This window comes from Tenrec ecaudatus, chromosome 14 (genome assembly GCF_050624435.1).
Source record: "Tenrec ecaudatus isolate mTenEca1 chromosome 14, mTenEca1.hap1, whole genome shotgun sequence".
NCBI classification, from domain to species: Eukaryota; Metazoa; Chordata; class Mammalia; order Afrosoricida; family Tenrecidae; genus Tenrec; species Tenrec ecaudatus.
The window spans coordinates 12,825,731-12,850,530 of record NC_134543.1 but is presented as its reverse complement, the minus strand read 5'-3'; the positions used below and the strand labels follow the sequence as shown (position 1 = coordinate 12,850,530).

At 48.3% G+C, this 24,800-nt stretch overlaps 1 protein-coding gene across 1 annotated transcript in view; it reads right to left on the bottom strand.

Moving 5' to 3' along the window:
* The window catches only part of RPS6KA5 (ribosomal protein S6 kinase A5), a 150,448-nt gene that overhangs the window by 52,150 nt on the left and 73,498 nt on the right, over positions 1 to 24,800 (bottom strand). The window contains exon 3 of the mRNA XM_075530905.1: positions 17,224 to 17,442. Coding sequence (XP_075387020.1) covers positions 17,224 to 17,442 — 219 coding nt within the window. The remainder of the gene's footprint in view (positions 1 to 17,223; positions 17,443 to 24,800) is intronic.

Here is a 24,800-nt window from a genome sequence, read left to right as displayed (position 1 = left end):
GGATGTTTTCTTGATGTGCACATACCCTTTATCTAAAACTCTCTTGTACATGAGTTTCTGTGGATTTGTTTCTCTAAAGTACCCAGACTAATACAGTCTAAAACGAAGAATGGGGTGGGGGATTCAAGTTTATAGCTGTTGGCTTCAAAGTGCCTTCAGTGTACAAAGGACGGCGGTGGTCACCGCAGGTCATTTTGGACCTGGAGAAGCATAGTGCCAGGGCTGCAAGTGGCTGAGAAAGCCCAAGTACAGGCCTTGGAGCAGAGCAGGGTATGTGCCAACCTTCTGTGAAGCTCTGCGGAGAGTGCTGGCCTAAATTCTGTGCCAGATCCGGCTGACACGTTTTGATGCCACACCAGAGAAACTTAAGCAGTCTAGGATTGGGGTGTATGTGGGAGTAGGGGTCCACAGGTGAGGGGGCGAGCAGTTGTGTGCCAGACAAGGCAGGCTCGATGTGGCTAAATGCCGGCCAGGGAAGGTACTAGTGAAACCCAAAGGGAGTGACGATGAGGAACAGGCAAGACCCCAAGGAGATGGGGCTCAAAAAGATCGGAGGGCAGGCTCGGGGAGCATGAGACAGCGAGAATGGAAGGTCATAGTCAAAGAAGAAATCTGATTTTGAGTTCTTAGAGGCCTTAGAGTCCTAAGGCCCAATGTGTGGCTTGTGGATGGCTAACATGAAGGAAAGGGGAAAGGGTCAGAAGTCCCAGATGTTGTCAAGGTGTTGAACAGGTCCTCCACCTGGCTGCTGCAAGTGGGGAAGGGGAGGGGAGGCAAGGGAGGAGAGGAAAACTCAACCTGAAGAACAAGTCACTGGGAGAGGTGAGCCTCCTGGCAGCGCCAGGCACAACAGAACTAAAGGCTGCCCCCCCCCCCCCCGCTGTGCCCCACGGGTTTCCAGTGGCTCTTGGTTGGAAGGACGTCCCCAGGGCTTTCTTCCTGGTCCATCTTCCTCTGGAAGCTCCAGGGGGAGCTGAACAAGCAAACCTCTACTGCCGGTGGGGGGTGGCTAGAAGTGAGTTAACGATAAGAGGTTCCTCCAGAAACCAACCTGTGTGGGGATCTGAATTTTTACAAATGCTGTTTAGCTGTTTGGACTTGGTGTGTGCAAGAACAGGAAGGGGAGGCCCTTCTCTGAAAGGGACTGCTGTGGAGGCACCACTCTCCAAGAGGCAGGTGAAGATCTGAGGTGTCTGGCCCAGCAGGGCTGCTCACATCTCAATTCTTTGAAATTTACAGGATGATCTTGGCGCAGATCGTGGCTGATATTCTATATCCACCAAGTATTAATGGACATGCTTCAATGTCCCACGCAGGGCAGTCTTGGGGTAGAGTCTGAGCCTGACACAGTAAGCACTAGCTACGGTAAATACAACTCTTTCTCTCAGGGAAGTTACAACTCAGTCGGCTCTTCCACCCAGAGGCACCTCAGAAGGAAGGCCTGGCAATTTACTTCCAAAAACCAGCATTTGAAATGCTGCGGAGCACACAATTCTACTCTGACCCCACACCATGGGGCGGGTCACGATTCGGAATGGGCTCTATGGCAACTGGGCTTTTTAAAATGATCTTAACGATTAAGCGCTATCAGCACTTATAGGCATCAATGATAAATAGAATACTTTGAGGTTGAACTTTAATGATTTAAAAACAAAAACCAAATCTGTGGTGGCCCGACTTAACTATTTAATATAAGCATCTTTTAATATAAACATCATTTCAAGGCCTTTAACTAAGTGCTGACTCACATGCTTTATGCTGTGTTACCGTATATACTCGAGTATAAGCCGAGTTTTTCAGCGCAGTTTCTGTGGTAAAGATTAGGCGCCTCGGTGTAGCTATCGGGTTGGCTTATACTCGAGTATATACGGTATATGCTCCACATCGATTTTTGAAAAGGCACTACTGGTGTCCCACTAAGCTAGACAGCAAAGACGAGGGCTGAGATACAACGGTCTCCAGACAACGAACACTTTGTTGGCAGTGACGCTTCTGCACTATCCTCCAGTTGAAGCCGGCAGCGACTTCCAGTCAAGTGCAGTCAGTTCACTTGCTTGGAAAGACGGTGTTTGGAGTGCCAGATGAAGCACCCGAATGCTGGCTCTCTGAGAAACAAAAATAGCTCAGAACTCACACAAATAATGTGAACACTGGAAAGCACACAGCCACGTCCCTCACACCCTCGCCCTCCCTCAATTCTGCTTGTCCCCTTCTCTCTCGAGTCTCCCTTTCCTGGCAACGTTTCGTGAAGGATCGTCTGCCTACACGGCTCTCTGCTGCCCAGGGCTGCTGTCACACACCGCTGCACGCCTGGTGTGAAGCAACTATTACCTGGGCTTGATCAGCTCCTTGGGCTAATGCCAGGATGTCAGAGGGATGATTTCTCTCGTGGAAGTTCCAGGCCACTCAGTTTCCCACGTCTCCTCCAGCTGCTGAAGAGTTGCAGAATGTTTAAGCCCCTTGCTCTCTCTTGGTCTTCTCAGAGTTGACAGTGGTGGCCAAGACACTGCTCATATCACATCACTCTGACCTCACCTGTAGCCATGTCTCTCCCTCTTCTACTCTTAAGGATCCCTGTGAGGACACTGGGCCCATTCAGATAATCCAGGGTAACCTCCTCATTTTAAAGCCAGCTCATCAGCAACTTCAGTTCCACTTTGCTGAGTTGCCTCGTGCTCTACTCATCTCTCAGTCTGCTGCATGGTGGTGGCTGAGGTGTTGCTGGGATGGTGGAAGCTGTGCCACCGCTATTTCACATACCAGCACCATCAGGCATGGTAGTTGCGGAGGTTTGGTCAAGTTTCCAGACTAAGACAAAGAAAAAAGGCCTGGTGATCACTTGTAAGAAACGTGGCCAGCAAAAACCTTCAGAGTAGCAGCGGAGCATGAGCTGGCGGAGGGCCAGAAGATGAGCCCCCAGGGTGGAGGCTGTCGCCACTACGTGCACATTCTCGGCCCGCCGCATTTGCTGATGTGGTACAACTCAAAATGACATCCATTAATAATCACAACATGGATCGCACGAAGTGTGGGTTTAGGAAAATGGAAAGCTGTCAAAAATAAAATGGAATGCTTGACAATAGAGATCCTAGAGCTGAAATGCACTGGCAATGGCCATTCTGAATTGGACAATTAACCGTATTGATGTAGTATGCTGGGAATGGCACACTGATGAGAGAAGGCATCAATCCCATGCACCATCAAAAAGCGTGTCTCCACATCTATTCTAGAGTACAGCGCTGTCAGTGAAGACCAATTAATGTGACTATTCTTCAAATCTGTATTGTTGCTCTCGTTAGGTGCCTTGAGTTGGCTCCAACCCACAGTGACCCTGTGCGTCTCTGAATGAAACACTGAACAGTCCTGGCCACCTGCAGCCACCATGTCTGTCCATCTCCTTGAAGTCTTCCGCTTTGTCACTGCCCCTTCACTTTACCAAGCACACCACCATATGATAGGACAATTCCCACCTCCATAATCCCACCACAGCCTAAGGTCAAAATTAATTGCATGCTACTAAAGTCAATGGATACTTTTCAGACCTCATATTAAGAGGGGGGTTTCACGCGTTCTGGGGAAAATCCCATCATCTTTCCATTTCATTTTTCCCGTGAACTTCTTGGAGCCCCGTCCTGCTTGAGTTTTTGGTTGTACTTCCACATCTGCGTGAACATCCATTTCCATCTCATCGAAACACTCTTTCCTTCGGGTTTTTCAGATTTAAAGCCATCCATTTATTCATTATTACCCCCCCCCACCCCCGGTGTTCACGGATCTGCATTCACTTGATTTCCTCCTACCTTTCTGGCTGTTCTTTCTCAGACTCTTTCCTAGTTTCTCTTCCTCTTCCTAATCTCTCAATATGGACGGTTCCAGATGGCGTTTCTTATCTTCTGAAGAGATATCTGTAGGTCTAGTGCCCGTCCTTCCTGCAGCGCTGCCCAGCTGATTCCGTGGCAGGGCCCCCACATACCCCACCGCCTGGGTTAGACACCCCTGGGAGTTTCATTAACACCCCCTAGCCTACACTAACCAGTTCCTGGACCGCCACACTTTTCTCTGAATGTGACCTCAGGCTATGAGACAAGTCTTTAGCTCTTCCCGGGATGACTGGACAGCATTCTACTCGTCTCCACTTCCACAACCACCTAGGACTACGGGCCATCTCTCTCTGATGCCCTATCAGTCTCCTCGAACGTCTCCTTGCACAGATAGATGCTAATCTGTAACATCGCAGCAATGGCAATTCCTCAAAACGTCAATCTCACCGAATCCCTCTTCTACTTGACTTGAAGTCAACTTCTACTTGACTTGATGCCAACTCCCTGTGGGTTTCAGAGACCTCTTTATGGGGGTAGAAAGCCCAATCTTCTCCCTCAGAGCTCCAGGTGGTTTCTAATTGCTGGCCACGTGGATCCAAGTCCAACATGTAACCACTACACCACCAGGGCTGCAAACACATGATATACAGTAAGGAGGTAAGTGTTTGCAACGTGAATGAAAAATTTACCAGCTGACCATGCCTTGATGTGGTTGATCTACTGTATCAAGGGACAAATGCCCCCAGAAGATCTCCAGGGAACCTACATGAGAAGTGAAGGAATGGACTCTCTCAGATAAGCCACCACTTGTTCTACCAGAGAGAGTCCTGCAAGGGGCCAAGGACCTTGAACCAGGCTCAATGTTAGGCTTAACCTTAACAGCTTATTCGAGAACAGTATCTTATTAGAATGCTCAAGACTTTTTACCAATACTAGTTTTTGTAACATAATTATCTGCCCCTTTGTAAATGAAACGGGAATTGCAATGCCATGACAAATACTCTCTTGTTCCTTTAAATGCGGGTCTTTTCTCTTCTCTCTATTGCCGGGAGCCCCGGTGGCACAGGGGGTATGTGTGGGGCTCTAGTCACAAGGCCAGCATTTCAAAACCACCAGCCACTTCGTGAAAGAAAAGCCTGGCTGTCTACTCTCACAGGGCTACCGTCTCAGAAACCCGCAGGAGCAGTTCTAGCCTGCCCTACAGGATCGCTGAGTCGGACCCACCTCAATGGGAGTGAGTTTGGTGTTTTAGCCTAATGCCAGGACGGTTCTTTTAATTTAGGTCAGGTTATTGATGTAAAGGGTGCAATTTATACATCATTTCAGTGACACCTAATTTATACAGATATTTAACAATCAGTTTGTTCTTAGAAAGTCTTCCTGCCTTGCCTGGCACGTCTGCTTGGGATTCATGCACACGTGCGCACACATGTGTATATTTAAGGAAACGTTTGTGAACACCGGAGGGAAGAGAAGTGGCTTTGGCATTTGCTAATGTTTTCCTTAAAACATTAATCCTGAGCTCTTGAACTGAATTAATTCTGGATCTTGAACCAAAGACATCCACAAAACTTCCAAGATTCTAGCTAATCCCGAAGACGTAAAAAACTTGTGGGCAAAGAAACAAAAAATCCCTGATCTCTGAATTCTACTTTCATACAAACGTTGTGAAGCCCCCTTGTAGTTCTGACAAGAAAGATCGTACAGGATCAACAGCAGGGCAAACAGCACCTGCTCGCAGTCAAAATCATCTCTGTGGGTTTAGATGGGTATGCTTCAACACCAGGGATTAAGTGTTCAAATCCCTCTAAGTCTCTGCACTGACACTTTGTATTCATGCCACTGACACCACTGCTCAGAAGCTACTGATACCGCCGCCTTAAGAACTCACGCAAAGGAGGCGTGCTAACAGAGACGAGTGGTATCAGCTTTGCAAGTCTGCCTTCATGATGAACACAGGAATCTCCCCCCTTTCTGTCTTCCAGGTGCTGTTAACAGATAAGCAAATTCAATGAAGACACTGAGAAAACTAAGCCGTAACGGGTTATCGATCAGAGAGTACAGGAACTGTGTACACAGCATCCTCTTCCCTCGAGGATGCCAGAGGGCAAAGAGAGTGGGAAGAGGCCCCCCCTTTCCTGCTCCTGAGGAAAGGGGCTCTGTTCTGCATCCACTCTCCAACCATAAACGTATTTCTGGACACACTCCGCTGACCAAGCAGACAACTGACCTTTCCAGCTCACGGTCTCCTATTGAGAATGTCTCTCTCTCATCTTTCTTCTTCTAGTGGTGCCTTCTGAACAGCTACCTGTTCTTCCCACTACACAACAACAACAAAACTGCCACTGAGTCGATGCTGACGCCTGGGGGCCTACAGGACAGGGGAGAACTGCCCCCGGGAGTGTCTGAGATGCTCACTCTTCACAGAGTAGGAAGCCCCATCTTTCTCCCATTAGTTCCCCATGATTTACAACAGAGTGTGCGTGTGCGTGTGCGTGTGTCCCCGTGGCTGGCACGGTGACTTGTTCTTCCCTGTGTTACACCCCCCCTGGTCCGTCAGCGTTCCTCTCCTTCAACGTGCTTCGCACACATCACCGCCAACCCGCTCTTTCTCATTTCTGCCTACTCGCCCTCCTCCGGACCTCCCTCTGGGAAAATCTTGCTGAAGTGTGCACTTCCGTGCTGTTCCACACCTACTTTCTGTCTAAGATCATGCTAATGTCATCTCACTTTTGTTTGGGGTCAGAGCAGAGTTTCTTAACAGTGCCTCCTGCAAATGCATTTCAGCTTATCCAAGCCTGTGGAGCGTTCGGAGTAAGACTTCTCAGCATTGGTATGGGAAAGCTTCTTTGGTCACCAGCCGTCTGCCGTGCTGGTGAGCAGTGCGTCCGTGCATTTTGTGCAATGCCCCGGGACTCTCTCTGACTGTGTCCTCACCCCGGCAGTTCCTGAGATGCAATTACCACCCAAAAGCACACCTTTTAAAGATACCTTTTAACTCTGATCCAGAGGATGAGTCAAGACGACAGACTGCGGGGCTGGGGTGGCGTTCGTTAGGGAGCCTGCCCTCGGCACACCTTTATAAATACCTCGGCGGGTTGCTTGTTTGGTGGTGTATGCATTTTCCTGGTGAGTCTGCGGGACTGGTTCAGAGAGCCCTACATCAGCTGGTGTTTTGACAAAGTCATCGCTAACAGAGCAGAGAAGACCAAGAGAAAAAATGTTTTCACAGATTACTTTCCACAGAGAAATCCCACTCGCTGTTTGCTGAAACGAACATGAGCGTTCAGAGAAAGCGAAGAGATGGAGATGTTTTCCTATTGCTTGACGTAACCAAGCACAGGGCAGAAACGGTGTAAACGGAGATGTCATCCCATGCGGTAACACCGGGAGGACTGTGAGAAAGGAAATGGAAAACAAACACACAAACACCTGCTCGAATCCATCCACTGGCATTCGATAAAAATACAAGGGAGGGGGAGCGGGGAGGGAGGGGAGAAAATGAGGAGCTGATGCCAGGGGCTTAAGTAGAGAGCAAATGTGTTGAGAATGATGAAGGCATGAATGCACAAATGTGCTTTACACAATTGATGTATGTATGGATTGTGATAGGAGTGGTATGAGCCCCTAATAAAATGATTTAAAAACATTAAAATCAGCCTAAAAATGGTACAGCAATGTACAAAACAAAGTAAATACAACAGAAATGTAACTTGCAACAGACTGCATACCAGGGTTCGGCACATTACAGCTCAGACCAGGGTCAAATCCAGCGCTTAGCAGTTACTGAAAATCAGTTTTATTGTAATTTAACCATGACCAGCCCTGGTGGCACAGGCGGTTAAGCACTGGCTGCCTGCCACAGGGTCAGCCATTTAAAACCATCAGGCACCCATCGGGAGAAAGGCAGGCTCTCTGTGCCCATGAAGAGGGACAGTCTCAGAAGCCCAGAGGGGCAGCTCTGCCCTGTCCTCTGAGGCTGTGTGATGAGTCAGCACTGACTCGATGGCAGTGATTTTTTTTTTTCTAAACATGGTCTGAATTCCACTTTCACCATCGATGAGAACACTTTACAGCATAAATAAAAATGCTAGGACAAGAAATTCAGCTCCTAGGAGGGTGGACACAGTGTGGACGGCGTGGTGCGGGCGGACACACAACGCAGAGCAGACACGCAGGAGGCTCAGGGGAGGGCAGTGAGGGTCTCAGTGTCCTCGTGCATGTCCTGGCTGTCGGTCGGGGTGATCTTGGGGGGGGGGGGTCCACTTGCTCCTGGTCTCGCTTCTTGGCAGTGTTCCTTTTGCCCCACTGCTGGTGCAGGTTAGCGCAGGAGGGTACTGGTCTTCTCGGTCACGATGATTTGTTCAGATGGCTACTCCCGAGTGGGAAGTAGACTGAGGGGCGTCGGTCGGAGGCTTTGCACACAGAGTCAGCATGGAATGGGCTAAAATTGCTTTTGCTGTAGACGGGCAATCCTTTCAGAACATCGATGTTTTGTTTTCTAACAGTGATAGAGACTCTCAAGGTTTACAGCCCGGCTGAGAGGACGAGGATACAACAGAAATGAATGGAAGGCGATGCCCATCAACAGAGCACACTGTGAGCCACAATCACCCGCTCAGCGCGGAGAGAACTGCGAGACGCTTCCTTATCTGGCCACAAATATCAAAGGCCACAGGTTCAGTGTTAGGCCACGTTAACACACGCATCATGAATCTGCGGCCTGGAGAAGCCTGTACCAATCAGGCCAGTTTTAGGCCAGTCCGAAGTCTGCAGGGAGACGGAATCCCAATAGAAGCCACGGTGGCCTCCGCTTCAGTAAGTCCTCTGCAAACCCAGCACCTCAAAGGCCTGCATGAACAGCTGCAGGCCTCACCACCGAATCCCACGACACAACAACGAGGCGAAGAAAACGCACACGCACCAGCCGTGGCGAGGGCCAGGGCAGGTTGTAAGTGTGGAGGTGGGGAAGGCAAGGAAAAGTAGTGAGAGAGAGTATAAAAATAATTTTCAGAATAGAAGCAAAGATCTCATTTACAGTAGTAATAAATGATGTCACATCTAAGATGAAATGAACATGAAATGGTAGCCTAAGTGGAAAATGTTAAAACACTAGCAAAGGTCTCCAACGCAGAGATCAACAAGGGAGACGGCAGACCACATGTGTGGATACATGACCACTACTTGTGAAAATGGAAATTTCCTTTAAGCTAAAACTTGTTAACTTATAAAAAATATGTCCAGTAAAACACTCTAACTAACCCACGCCTCTGGTTGAACTTGGGAATCAAATGACTGAACAAGGTGATTGTATCCCTAAGTTTGTGTAGGGGGTGGTGGTAATTACAATACGCTGGGGCGGTACATGATTAAGCACACCAAAGAGAGTCAGAAGCCCAAAAGCAGAGCCAAATGCAGAAGATAATTTAACACATGAAAACAGGGCACCTGGAGAAAGTGTAAACACGGGCTTTTTAGTAAGTGCTGTTGCTCTAATTTGGTAGTTATTTGGAGGAGGAGAAAAAGGTTAAATCCTTGCTTCTTCATATCATACTTTCCCCAAAGCTCCATAAGAATCCAAGTTCCCATGAAAAATATAAAGCCATACAGATATTGGAAGAAAACATAAGTAAATTCCTTTATAAATATAAGCTGGAGCAACCTTGCTAACGCTGACTCGAAATCCACAGGTTGAAAAGAATATATATGTTGCCATCAATTTTAATGCACATACATTAAGTATTTTTTTGCATGGCAAAAAAACCATTTTAGGCAAAGTCAAAATATAAATGTAAAACAGAAAAATATGCACAGTACATATTACAAATGGTTAATCTAAGGACATATGGAAATTAAGAAGAAAAAGGGAGCACAGAGAAAACGGAAAAATATTTACAGTACATATTACAAAAGGTTAATCTAAGAATATATGGGCATTAAGAAGGGAAAAAACGAAGCAAAGGCAAAGGGGGCCATAGGATTTTTGATTAATTTTGCACAAAAGATTTGGGCTCTGTCCTTGGTTCCTGGGAGATAGTATCTAAATCCTTGGGGTTTCTCGGTGACTTGAAGGGCTTCCACGATGAGGGTGGGTACTTCTGAAGGGGCTTGGAGAGGGGCTCCACCCTGGATCCAGTCAGTGGTGCTGTGCCCATATAAAAAGAAGCTCAACCTCACACGGGGGGAGGGGGTGGTAGGTGACGATCTGGAAGTGCGAAGACTTCCATATTACTCTTATTGCTATGGCAACGTATCTATTATTTCCCCAATACTGTACCATCACGATTGCTGTGCCGGTGGGAGTGCACCGTGCTATTGTTTCTGTGGAAGGAGGTCTAACTGCAGATGGCAAAAGAGGTAAAAAAAAAAAAAAAAAACACCACAAACAACCAGATCCAGCAACCTCCCTTCCAGAAACCAATCCTACACTTTTTTCACGCAAGTGGGAAATTAATATGCACGAAGGTTCCACCCTGAAACATCCCAAGAGTGAAAGACAGGAAAGCATCGAGTCAGAGTACACAGTGAAACAGAACCTGGCTGGGGGTAAACGGAAAGCCCTGCTAGTGATGAGAAGAGACAGGTGCAGGGCAGGACACAGCCAAGGCTCCCTCTGGTTGTGGCTGATGACAGAGGGCGGGTGTCAGGGACCCTGAAATACAGCAGAGCTCGACGGAGTTCATTACCTTCCTCCGTCAAAGACTAACAATTAAAGGGAAAGAAACAGGCACATGTCTTATCTCTCCTTTAGAAATTTTATTTCAGAGTAACCAGGGTTACAGTTGATGACAAGAAAATTAAAAAGAAGGGGAAAAAAGCCAGACTCTACAGACAAATGTTAGCTAGTTAGTACTGAAAGTTTTAGAAAATCAACATTTTGCAACGCATCATGAAGCTGTTGACTTAAGCAAGGAATTGTCAATGTTGTCAAAGCCAGAAGGTGTCAAAACACCACACAGATTACTTTCTTTTCTAAGGAACAAGCCTCACTGTGTGATGAAGAGATCAGGCTGTCAGCTCTGAAATCCAATCTTCACATTACTAATTGTGAAACAGCACGAGAAGATTCCTATGATGTATTCCAGAAGATTCCTATGATGTATTCCAGCCAAATCGCTTAACTTTAAATCAAATTTCCCAACTGCCAGAGTTCAGCATAAGCTAAGAGACCTAACAGGGTGTTTCGGGTCATTACGCCTCACCTGTAAAAAAAGGAATGTTCTAGATTTAAACTTGAAAGACCTAACAATTGAGTGAATGTCCTTACATGGAATCCTGGTTCAGACACATCAGCTCTGAAGGATATTTTTGTGACAATTAATGAAGCCTGAACACAGACTGGCGATCATGGCCAAAACCATGTCAAGTCATGGTCACGGCCACTGGGGTTTGGGGTTTGTGAGACTACATGCTTAACTTTTCTGTCCGCCCCCACCCCACTTTGATCTGTGGAGTATAACACACACAAAGAGAAACATCTAAAACAGCCGCACAGCCCAGTACACACCTCCTTCCCACGCCCCTCTCAATCCTTCTTTCCTCCCTGTCCGTGCCCCCCCACCCCCAATAGTCTTTCACATCTACTTCTCTTGGTGTGAAAACCATTTTTCCAAGCCCACCCCGCCCCCGCTTGATAATAATGGTGTCTTGAAGCATTTATCTTGATGAGCTGGACTGACTTTGCTGAGCACAATGCCTTCCAAATGCACCCAGGTCATGTGGTGTCTGACAGGTTCATTAACGACCTTCTCTCTTTACCAGAGTGCCCGCTCGCTGTCTCGCTGTCACCAGGGTGACCTGAGTACACAGACTCATCTTTATCCTGCATGGCAAAGCGGATGTGGCTTTGAGCCCCTGACCTTGTGGTTGTCGGCTGAAAGCATTGCCCATTACACTACCAGGGTTCACAACTGGTGTGAGAAATGGCCACAAATTCTCGGCGACTGGTTTACAGGAGAAGGTAAAGGCACAGGCTGCCTGCTGGTCTGCTCTGAGCTGGAACTGACTCAATGGCATGGAGTTTGGTTGGTTGAGGGGTGAGGAGATGCACTAAGTAATAACTGAGGGTCATAATGAAGGGCATTCTCAGGGTAGAAAAGATGGTGTTTAATTTCTTATTTTTATAACTTTTAAATATTGTCTCTCTATATGTGTATACTGTTGTATCATAATGAAATATATATTTAAATTTATTTGAATATATTTAAATTAACAATTAATTTAAACTTTTAATTAAAAATTAATTAAATGGTTTCATCATCAGACTGAAGTCAGTATGTTCCCCGAGGAGCAGGAACTAGACATTCTTGTTTTAAGTTCAAATACCAAAACAAAACCCAAACCCACTGCCACTGAGTTGATTCCCACTCAGTAACCTTATAAAGGGCTTCTGAGATTGTTATCCTGACAGCCTCAGACAGCCTCAACTTTCTCTCAGAGAGCAGCTAGTGGGTTGGGGCAGCTGATGAGTTTCAATAGCCAACCGTGAGGTTAGCAAGAGAGCACCTAACCCACAGCTCTACCAGGGGTCCTTATAATCTCTAATATGTTGTTGGTAGACGCTGTCGAGTCAGTTCTGATTTAGGGTGACTACGCGTGTACAACAAAACCAGCCACGGGTCCCGTGCCACTCTCACAACGGCCACGTTACAACCACTGTGTCAATCCACCTCTTCGATGGTCTTCTTTCTCAGCGAGCCGCTGCGGTGCTGAGCAGGATGGCCCCTTCCAGAGACTAGTCTCTCCTGGTAACACGTCTAAAGTATGCGAGAGGTCTTTCATGAGCTTTGCTTCTAACGAGACTCTTGGGGTACACTTCTTCTAAGACAGGCGTGTTTGCTCTTTAAGCAGTCTATTTGAATAATTATTCACATGCAGCAGTTCTTCTTTGGACTTCCTTATTCACTGTCCACTTTCAAAGGTACATGAGCTGATTGAAAATACCATGGCTTGGGTCAAGTGCTCTTCAGTCCTCAAGGTGAAATCCTTGCTCTTCAACACTTTAAAAAGGTCTTGTGCTCGGCTATCAAAGAGAAGTAAGTATCAGCTAAGCCCACACAGCAGAAGCACACCAGGTCTCGTGACTCAGGATTGGAGATAGTAAAGTACAGACCAGAGGAAGGAATTGTGTAAGAGCTTAAATTCTGAGCACCTAGTTTGCAGCAGGCTGTGGATGACAGCGAAAGCCCCAAATCCACCGGCAGAGTCTCTCCCTGTGTGAATGAAGTCTCCATTGAATTCCCCAGGGCAGATTATGTGAATAGTTTTGTTCACACAGAGAGCACTGGAAAATGAATTATTACCATTATTATTAGCTTAAAATTTAACATCTTACCATTTTTAACTTGATCTAGTTTTTGTTATGTTCTGTTTTCCTCTAGGTTGAAATTTATCTGTATTTTATTTTGCTGTTGCTGACGGTCTTTGGAGTATGATCTCCTTCATATGAAATCTAGGAAAGGCAAACCAATAGAGGCCGTAACTAGAGCAAAAGTTCCTTAGATTTACAACATGAAGGTTCGGGAGAAATGGGGAGCTAGTAATAAAGGAAAAAATAATGAAGAAAATTATCTAAAACGTATTGTAGTGGTAATTGCACAACCCTTTAAGATACTTAAAACACTGGGTTATATCATACACAAAATATATGTCAAAAAATGCTTAAGAACTAAAACAAAATGAAGGGGGCTTTTGTGGCAGGTCAACCCAATCTAACACGGTGTTTGATTTCCTGATTGCTGCTCCCTTGACTGTGGACTGATTGTGGATCCAAGCCAAATTAAATTCTTAAAATTTTCTTTTTTAATTCTTGACATCCATGTTTCTCTCTACTACTCATGCAGTCGGTCCAGCTGTGACGCTGCAGTGAGTTCCAATCTGTATGGAAGGCTGCAGTCTTGGCTCTTCATCAACAGGTGCTGCACGTCTCCCTCAATTTCAGTAGCAAGGTTGTGTAGTCCACATATCGCAGGTTGTTCATAAGCCTTCTTCCAGTCATGAAGCTGCATTCTTGCTCATTAATCCAGCTCTCTAATTACTCGCTCAGCACACACCGGGAAAAAGCCTGGTACAGCTCAGATGCAGGTCTTTCCTGATTTTTTTTATGAATAATTTTATTGGGGGCTAGTACAACCCTTATCATAATCCATACATACATCCACTGTGTCAAGTACATTTGTACAATTGTTGCCATGATCATTCTCAAAACATTTTCCTTCTATTTGAGCCTTTGGTGCCAGCTCCTCATTTTTCCCCCTTTCCTGATTTTAATTCACAAAGTATTTCTGTGTTCTGTTGAAATGACAGCAGCTTGGTCAGCAGTTCACAACCACCAGAAGCACTGGGGGGTGGGGGGGAGGAGGAAGATGAGGATTTCTGCTCCCATAAAGATTTAGAGCCTCAGATACCCCAGAAGTTCTACTCTGTTCTACAGGGAAGCTATGAGTCAAAATCCACTTGATGACAATGAGTTATAACCTCTATGTCTATATCAAAATTCATAAAGTAAATCAGTCCATTAACCTACATAACGCAACCTTTGTAAGACTGACCTAGCATGCATTTTAAGTTCTGCAAACAATTTTTTTTTAAAAAGTAAACAAAAATCCTTTGGCATCCAGTCAACTCTGATGCATAGCAACTCTGCAGGACGAGGTGGAGCTGCCCCACGGGGTGTCCAGAGTTGTAAATCTCTATGGGAGCAGACTGCCACATATTTCTCAGGTAGAGATGAGGGTGGGTCCAAACCACCTTGGTCAGCAGTCGAATGGTCAACCACCGCGCTACCAGGAGTGCTGCATATACCATATACCCTTGTGTATAAGCCGAGGTTTACAGCACACTTTTTATGCTGTTTTTTTGTGGGAAAATTAGGTCCCTCAGCTGATATTCAGACTGGCTTATACTCGAGTATATTCGGTACTTAAACCACACACTAATTTCTTGTCAACTTGGAGATATATAACAGTGTAGGGTAGAGTTTAGCCTGTCAGCCAGGTCCCAGTCTGATTGATGGTGACTCCTTGTGGGTGGGGTGTCCTCTTAAAGACAGCCCTGGAACCATCCCCTCTCCTTGCCTTCACCTCCCTGATGGTGGGCCCTGGTTGCTGTAACAGCCCTAAAGAAGTGAATCTACCGCCCTTGGATCCACAGGACTCTGTACCCACCGGCCTGTGATCTTCCTGCAATCCGCATCATTGCATGTGGCTTCGTGACTCTGAAGAGGGACTGATGGACTAGTATCGGATTTATGGACTTGATTTGGACGGGGCTGAGATGTTTTCTTGATATATAATTATTTCTTAATAGAAAGCTCTTACACACATATGAATGTCACTGCATTTGTTTCTCTAGACAACCCAAGCCTAACACACCGTCCCAGATTTCTGAAAAGATTCTCTGTTTAATTCAAGTAAGAGAATTCTATGAAGAGAACGGACATTAGCTTAGAGAAACCGACAGAGGCAGGAGGTAGGAGACCCTGCTCCCCAAACGCACGCAATGCCTCACTTCCCACATGATGGCTATGGGGTCGAGGCCCCCATTCTGCTGTCCAGTTCATGCACGAAATGGGTCTTCCTGCTTTCTTCATTTAGGGGCCATGGACAGAGCAAAAGTCATGGGGAGCCCAAGTCTCAAAGCACCACAAGTAAGGATGATTTGTTTCCTAATCACCCACAAAATACACTCAGCTACTTTTAAATAAAGTCACGCTGTTTACACCACACAGTGAAAGCCAGGCTAAGTGCTAGGGTGGGAGAGAGCAGAAAAGTGGGAGGAGGGGGCAAGGTGTGAGGTAATGGCTCAGTGCCCAAGAGCCTGGGTTCCCATTTGCTTCTGGCTGGTAGTAGTTATGACCCGGGCACAGGATTTGACCTTTATGAGCTGTTTATTATGAAGAAAGACGCTTGAAAGAGAGAATTCTTTCACAGATCGTCTTGATGGACTTGGCTTCCTTGGGAATCCTGGGAGGACTGCAGCATCCTGGGACCCAGATTCATGCTGAGCCCACATCTGTATCTGCTCTCCGTTTGAACTTCTGGGCTTCCACTCTAGGGAAGGGGTTATCTTAAAATATCTGATGCGACGCAACACTGGTTAAGACAGGCATGATGGACCAAATTTACCAAACACGCAGCAGAGACACACAGAAGGCAGAGCTCAGGGTCAGTAGGTCCTGACTCACTGGGCCAATGGGCCTGGGGGTGAGGGGGGAGACATTCCTGGGGACTCTGACAGGGCAGCCGAGACTGCGCCCTGCGTCCATCAGCAATGCACTGCAGTGTGAGCCTGGCTCAAACGACAAACACAATTCTGGATATTGTTTTAAAAGGGCAGGGGCAGCGGTGGTTCAGAAGGTGAAGTTCCCTTTCATGAGAGAGACCAGCCAGTGCCTGTCAGGGGAGCTTGCACATTGCTAGGATGCCGGACGGGTTTCCAGATGAAGGCAGAGGAGGAGGAAAGGCCCGGCTGTCAGTGAGCACGCTACGGCTCAAGGGGCCGCTAGCAAGAAGAGTAGTCGTGGCGATCAAAGTACAAGCTCCAAAGCAAGAGAACTCCAAACAATGACCCCGATTGTATTACCAACAGTCAAAGGCAACAAGCAACATTTGTGGCTGACAGAACACAGACTCTAGAATGAGTCGGGCCTGAGTTTTAATCCCATTTCTCATGTCTCCATGCACGTGCAATTTCAGGGCACGCAGCCGCTCAGACTCTCTGCCTGAGCGAATTGAGGGGTCACTGGCAGGCAGCTTTGAGGGTGAGCGAGGCTCTGGGTAACCCCTCGTGTAGCTGTGGATGCATGGCTCTCTCGAGCACGGGACCGGCCCTCCCTTCTATGCAAGGACACGCTCGCCCACTGGTGGGGACTCCTTGCAGGATGGACGAGGGTGCCATCACGCAGGCCAGGTTCCCGAGGGAAAGCCATGCCCTCGTGATCATTCAGTGATCCGAGGGGGGCTATGGGGGCCAGCGCCGGGACATGCAGAGCTTCACCAGGAAAAGCTAAGCATCTCTAAAGACTGTTCTTCCCATTCTTTTTCTTTGTCCCCATGACTGCTTCTAGAAGTGTCCCCTTGGCTCCCCAGGTCACTGACCTTCCTATTCTGAGTGCGCTCACAGCAGAGAGCACCGCCAGTGGACGGGCCCACACTGTCTGCCAAAGGGGAGCCACCACACTGCTGCTCCTGGTGAACACAGGGGTGCAGACCAGATGAGGCCCAATCCAACCCCCACCCTCCACCCAGAGCAATGCCTGGTTCTCAAGGAAGTGCCACCCGGGAGGAGAAGGAGGAGCCAAACAACTCACTTCCTCGAAGTTTCCCCTTGAGTTTCGTGGAGGGCCCTGGACCCCAGGAAAAACGACTTCGTGACCAGTCTGATGGCCAGGGGCGATGCTTACCTAAGATGAGGTGAAGCTTGGTCTCGGTCTGGAAAGCGTAGTGCAGCGTCACCAGAAACGGCGACTGCCGGATGTGCTCCAGGACCTGCCGCTCCGTCCTGGTGTGCTCTGTCGTTTTGGCCTTCTGGACTATGGTGGCCTTTTTCAGCACTTTCATTGCATAGAGCTTCCCAGCATCGTGGCCACTGACCTTGCGCACGAGAAACACCTTCCCGTAAGCTGAAGAGGAGAGAGAGAGAAGGATGAAGATAGAGGCTAACCTCGGCAGAAGGATGCTTGGTTGGAAGCTGAACGTTAGGAGGCACAGAAGACACTGGAAAGAGCGAAGGCCCTCAGGGCCGGCTCCAACAGTTCTGGGATGGGTCCCTTCAATCTCCTACCAAATGTGGGCAGCCTCGGCCTATGCCTCAGCACGACAGCTAGAACACTGCCCTTTACAGCTCTGGGCACACCAGGGCACCGCACCATCCTTTCTTGCAGTAAGGGCTCTGTGTGACACAACCTTGGGGAGGGGGGTGGGTGGAGCCGTGGGGCCAGGTGGGCACATGACTTCACAGGCAGAGTAGGCTCTCTACGTTCATTTTCCTGCTTGGGGGTGGAGGGTGGGGAGGGGCACAGCAGAGTTGGGAGGAAGAGGAGGACCGAGCTCACTGTCATTGAGTAGATTCCAAAGCAGGGAAAACCTATAAGATAGGGCATTACTGTGCCTGTGGGTTTCCAAAGCCCATGGCGTGACTGGTGGGTTTGTAGTTAGCAGCCCAAAGCTTCAGCCACGATACGCCAGGGCTCCCCAGAGGCAGAGGCAGAACAGGGGAAGCACACCTTGTAGAAGGACTGAGGCCAGGTCCCTGGTTTGTGCCCTCCTGGCGCAGTGGTTAAGTGCTCGCTGCTGCTGAAAGGTCTGTGGTTTGACCCCGCCGGCTGCTCCTTGGGAGGACAGTGGCAGTCGACTTCCACCAAAACTTACCTCCCTGAAAACCTCAGGGGGCAGTTCTCGCTCTGCCCGACAGGGTCCCTAAGAGTCAGAATCAGGTGGACAGTAAAGGCTTTCCCTTCAGAGCCAATCTCCTCTTGCAAAGTGCAGATGCCTCCTGAGCTGGTTTAGTCCAGTGCCCCTTTGAATGCTTGAGCTTTTCTGCCCCAGAGCAATGCCCGTAGCACACAATGCCCGTAGCACTTCACAAACAACTCTGCTGTTACCCACCCACTGCACGTGTTGACAGAGAGACCCTGTCCATCAGTTTGGACTCACAGCCATCGCAGGTGATGGTGCAAATACCCTCCAGGGGCTTCCAGGGTGTAATCAGACACTGGGCTCCTAACCACAAGGCCAGCCAGTCAACAACCGCCCCCCACACCCTTGCTATTCCTACTCCCATAAATATTCATTGCCTTGGAAGCCCAGTATAAGTTTACTGTGAATAGGAATCAACTTTTTATTTTTTAATTTTAAAAAAATCTCATTTATTGGGGGCTCATACAACTCTTATCACAATCCACAACTACATGAATTGTATAAAGCACACTTGTATATTCGTTACCGGAGCTGGAATCAACTTGATGGCATTTTTGGGGTGTTTTTCTTTTGGGGGGGGGTGACGGTGTAATCTTTGTGGAAGCAGATCACCAGGTCTCTCTCGCATGGAGTTCCTGTGACTTAAACTGTTCACCTTTTGTTCGAGAGCCAAGCGCTTAGTCACTGTGCACCAGGGAAGGAATGAGGGAGCTTTAAAGGCAGGGAGGGCCCTTGTGTCCTGTGTGGTCCTGGGTTCAGTAAGACAGGAACCCGTAAGCAGAGCTGCCTGCATGCAGGGCCAGGTACTGGGGCAGCGCTTTCCATCTACGGAATCCCTGAATGCTCGCAGCAGCCCTGTGGCCCGAGTGCTTCTGGTAACTCCAAGCTGGCTCAGAACATTAAGGCTGTGGCTAAAGAACTCCGACCAGAAGTGACCAAACTGCTCCAACACAGCGGTCTGACTGCAGGGACTGGGCTAGAGCTGGGAAGCTCTAGAATTTACTGAGAGCAGTACCATCGACAAGCGGAACACACCGGAAGGCAGGACACACTCACAAAGGGTCTATCGGCATCATGACTATGACAGCTGGGGGCAGAGTGAGCAGGCAAGTACAGGCTGGGACGTCAGTCAGGCATGCTTATGAAGAACCAAAGGAGCCTTGGTGGCACAGTGGTTAAGTGCTCAACGACTAACCAACAGGACAGTGGTTCAGACTCACCAGCAGCACTGAGCGGAAACGATGTGGACACACACAGATCTACAGCCTGTGTAGGACTGCTAGGGGTTGGAACAGACTTGACAGCAAAGGGCCTGCGTGTGGTCTGTGGCTGCGGTGCAGCCGGCATTCATGATTAAGGCGGGCACTCTAACAAGTCAGCCCAAAGAAGAAAAGCGAAAAGTGCCGTCTGTTTAGAAGCAATGGAACGAAGCTAGAAAGTATCCTCACGAAGCGTTCTCTCTCCCAGTAGAGCATGCCACCATGTGAACTGGGGGGGTGGGGGCCTCTACAAGAAAACATAAAAAAACCTTTATGTTCTTTATGTACCTGAGCCCTATCCTGTTTCAGAACATTACCGAGACGGCTATCCATCACATGTGAAATGCTGCCAGCTCAGCTGCCAACCATGTCAGACTGTAAAGGGGACCGGAGGTCTCAAAATATACCCAAAGTTTAGACAGACATTCTACCCCATTCTAGTCTCATAACAGCCCTCAGTGGAGGTAGGGATGATGATCTCCATTTAAAATATTGAAAGCATAGAAAAGTTGGCTCATTTGCCCAACTCCTGAGCCCAAATGCTCGGCTATTTTTTAAAATTCTTTCCCATTATTTAAATAAATATTTCACAAAATGAATCTAACATAGAATGCTGATTATACATGGAATCCAAAACAACCCACATTGCTAATCTAGAGTACACAATTGTTTAACTGTATTATGCAGTTATCTTTCTTTCCATGTAATGATATTCAAATTTTCCAGTGAGTTAAACCACCACATAACCAGAACAATGATAAATCACCTCTCAAAACATGCCACAGAAAAAAGTATGATTAAAGTTCACGAATCTTTCGTTTTCCACAAAAGCGGCAGCGCACAGTCACATGCTGTGGCCCGCACGCCCAGGACAAAGCCTGTGAAATCGGGTACTGCGTGACCCGTGCAGACTGCCGCTGTGCACGCCCTACTTCACCCTGGAGAGGTTGCAGGAGGGCTGCCAGCTGATCCCAGGATTCAAAGTGCTGTGTCGAAGGACTGTTTAGTCTCTTCTCCAAGGATATTCCTGCATGTACGCTCCAGGGAAACACACGGGGCAGCCATAATCCAGCACCCTGAAGAATGGAGTCCCTGGGCCTGAGGGCTCAGGACCACAGACTTGAGGGACATCAAGGTCAATGGACTTGATACAATCCACAAAGACAAGCCTGCATCCTACTTTGCTGAGTAGCAAACGACTAGGGTCTTCAAAGCTCGTGAGCAGTCATCTAACATGCAACTATTGGTCTTCCCACCAGAAGCAACAACAAAAAAGTGAAAAAAAGATGCATGGGGGAAAAACTTCATCCAAAATTACCACATGAATGCCAGCCTCCATAACTCTGCCAACTACTCCCAAAAGGATCCCAATAAAAGGTCCTAAGTAGAGTGGGAAGACGTGTGGAATAAGAGTAAAAATCCTAAAAAGAATCAGGTTTGCTCATCTAAGAAACTGGTGAGACTCGATGACTATGAGCCTGAATACCCTTCCAGCCGGGACTGGAACCCATCCCAATGGCTCAACTTGGGGCAACCAACAGGCTTACGTGGTGGACCGTACCACCGGGGAGGTAGCGTAGCACTCTCCAGGACGATCAATCACAGGGAATAAAAGGGTAGCACGTACCTACGGATAAAGCTCAGAAGTGAGGAAGGGCTGAGAAAGAAGGATGAGGGAAACAGTAAACACAGGGGGAAAGTGGGACGGGGATCATGACATGGTGGGACGGCAGTCAAAACGAAGTATGAATGGAGTGTTGAAGGGAAAACCAATTCGCTCGGTCAACTTTCAGCCAAATCACAATCAAAAGGAGATTTTAAAAGTGTGGAGTTCATGGACTTTCCAGAGGACAAGTTACTGGGGCGGCTCTGAGTCAGCGTGGATGCCCCTGCACCCTGCAGCAGCAGTCCTGCAGAGTCGAACACACCTCGAGGGGGGAGGTCTACTGGAGACTGAGGGAAAACACACTCTAAGAACAGCTTGCAAGGAGGACGGATTCTTCTGTGAGCACATGAAGGACATGACGTCAATCCCTGAAGACCTACGGATACCATTTAGGATGTTGCTGAAAAGCCGTGTGCACTCGCGGCCAAAGACTTGGGTCAAGACAACCAGTGAAAGGGCTCCAAAGCCAAGGAAAAACTTGCACAGGTTAAATGAAGACCGCAGAGCAGGAGGGTTATTTCTGGCCCAAATGCAACGTGGGTTTCTATTTCCATTCTAGCTGACACCCAGCAAACGACGCCGACGGACCGCGTCACTGATGACTGCAGTGACTTGACGATACAAAGAATGTGAAATGGACAAAACGGAGACATTTCTGGTTTCTTCTCAATGTGGCTTTCTAAACGTGGGAAGCTTATTCCATTTGCCATACAACTGCTATGTAGACCAGTACGCTTGTCATTTTGTGCCTGTCTGTGGGTAGGGGCCACCAAGTACGTTCCAACTGGTACTGACGCTATGTACAAGAGGAGACATCCCCAGCCCTGCACCGTCCTCATGCGGGCCAGGCCTGAGCCCACTGCTGCAGCCACCGTGTCACTTCAAGGCCTTCCTCTTCTTTTGCTGACCCTACACTTTACTAAGAGTAATGTCCATCACCAGTGCGGGTCTCCGTGAGAACACGCCAAAACTTCTTGAGATGAACGCTGGCCATCCTTACTTCTCAGGAGCCTTCTGGCTGTATTTCTTCTACGACAGATTTGTTTGTTCTTCTGGCAGACCTTGGTACTTTCAATGTTGTTTGCCATAATAATATACCACAATAAAACATCATACTGCAAGGGCATCAGTTCTTCTTCAGGCTTCCGTATTCAACGTTCGACTTTCACACACATACGAGGCAAGTGGAAGGCCCACGGTTTGGGGCAGAGGCACACGTAGTCCTCGTCCTCAGAGAGCCTCCTTGCTCTTCAACACTCCCCCTCCCCCCCTTTGTGTCTGCCTTGGGGACCTGCCAGTCCATTGCACTGTGGTGGCTTCCAAGCTAAACAACAGCTGGGTCACCCAAGGTGAGCACCTTTCAGGGCACTCCCAGATTAAGAACAGGCTACAAAGGAGAAGTAGGCTTTAAAACACCAAGCTCACTGCCATGGAGTCAATGCTGACTCACAGGGACTCCTTGTGGGTTTCTGAGACTGTAAGTGTTTATAGGAGTAGAAAGCCCAGTCTTTCTGCCAACGATCTGCTGGTGGTTTCGAACTGCTGAACATGTGGATCGCAGCCCAACTCACAACCACTACCCCACTAAGCCAACTCCTCTGAGGGATCAGTCACTGAAAATCTCATGAACTGCAGTGGTGTCACAAGAAAGAAAAGTTCAAGCTGACTGACAGTTTTCCCATTAGCCCTGCTGGCAGAGGGGTTACACATTTGGCTGCAATCTACAAGGTCAGCCGTTCAAAAGTACCACCCGCTCCGCAGGAGAGGCAGGACAGTCTTAGAAACCCAGGGCCAGTTCCACCCTGCCCTGTAGGGTGGCTATGAGTTGGCATCGACTCGCTGGCAGGGGGAGTCTGGTCTTGGTTTTTGCATGCTTACTCGCATATTCTGGAAAAGCAGCTGCGAGCCATGGAAGGCGAAGGCCCGTCACTCTGGATGGCCTCTGCGTTGTCCCCCGGTGTGCTCGAGGGACATGCTGAGCTCGCTTGTGTCCAGGGCTCAAGCCCTGTGAGACAGCAGTGTTCCATAGTTAGGTCTGACCACTTTTGCCCACAGTTCAGCCATTCCACAGACTCGGTATTAGCCACGTCTACTGTGGGCTCTCACTGAGCTGTGGCATAAACTACTGACCTTGAACTAGGGCTTTTTAAAAGAACCAGAGCAGAAACTCTCAAAGGGGACTCCACTTACCCAGCTCCCAAGACTAACTAATACTCTGCCTTACATGCCCCGTCCCGTGTCAGCAAATGTGCTCTGGGCTGCCCAGGCTGCTCCTCACTGCTGTCCCCATTCCTGCTCCTGTGTAGGCCACTGTTACATAACGTCATTAAATAGGACAGACTAGTGAGAGGTGACTGTGCAAATCAAGCGTGGTTTCTACAAAGTCAGGCTGAGTACTTTAGAAGGACAAGCGAAAACCAGCTGCCAAATAAATACAAAAGGCACGGCTGACAATTAGAGGGGGGTGAAGCAACTATAAAAAGACTAGGGAGACAGACAGACAGACACACACACACGTGACCATCTAAACCAGTGGTTCTCAACCTTCTTAATGCCGCAACCCGTTAATACAGTTCCTCATGTGGTGGAGACCCCAACCATAAAACTATTATCGTTGCTACTTCATAACTGCAATTTTGCTACTGTTATGAACCGTGTGACCCCTGTGAAAGGGTTGATCAACAGGCTGAGAACCGCTGCTCTAGAGGTTTTTAAAAAAATCAAACCACAAGTGCCACTAACTGAAGGATCATGTATCACGGTGCCCACCTTTCCAGGTGATCAGTCTTCTCCAGTGGTGAGCAGGCTGCCCGTCACGCCAGGTGCATCACCCAGTGTCCTCTTGCCCTCCACCTGGTAAGTCTGCCTCTGGTGCTCTTTGAAGTGGCTGATGGAATCACAACCCCACTGACTCACAAGACTCGACCTCCCTCCCTCTTCTGCTGCGTTCTTCAGATCACCTGGGGTTTCGCCACTGTCTGGCCTCCACCACCTCTCTTCACCTTCCCACGCGGCTGACCCATCAGACCGCAGCTCACTCACCCCTTCCTGTCTTCTCCGACAGGTGAATTCCTCTTACTGTATGCTCCCACGCATCACATCTTTCAGTCAGAAACACCATCCAAGCATGCTTGTCTAACTGCCAAGAGTCTGTAAATCCCATGAAGTCATGAATCAACGTTGGACATCAGCAAGTACTTCTGGAATGGGGCCATCACAGAAACGCAAGCAGTGCCGAATGCAGGGTAAAAATTAACAAGCAAGCAGGCCAAGGCCAAAGGAAAGGAGCGGATCCCCAAGATAACGGCCAGCACCCTCCCCTCGATTTTGAGCTCGAGTGGAAGCAAGCTCAGGCATCAAGCTTCTGACCCACAGTGCCGTGCCACAACTGGCCACGCTTGTTTCCTGTGCGCTTGCTGCCGGTGGGACCAACAATGCGCTTTTGTGACACAGACGCTTTCCATTCTGGATCAAATGTGGGTCCTGACTAGGTACACTCCGGGGTGAACTAGCAACATTCTGGAAAAGAGCCACTCGCTTTGCACAGTGGCCCCGAGGGTGGCTGCTGCTCTGTGATCTGGAAAACAAACGATGGTGCTCAGCCACACCTCTGCCTCGTGTGCAATGTGACCTGGGG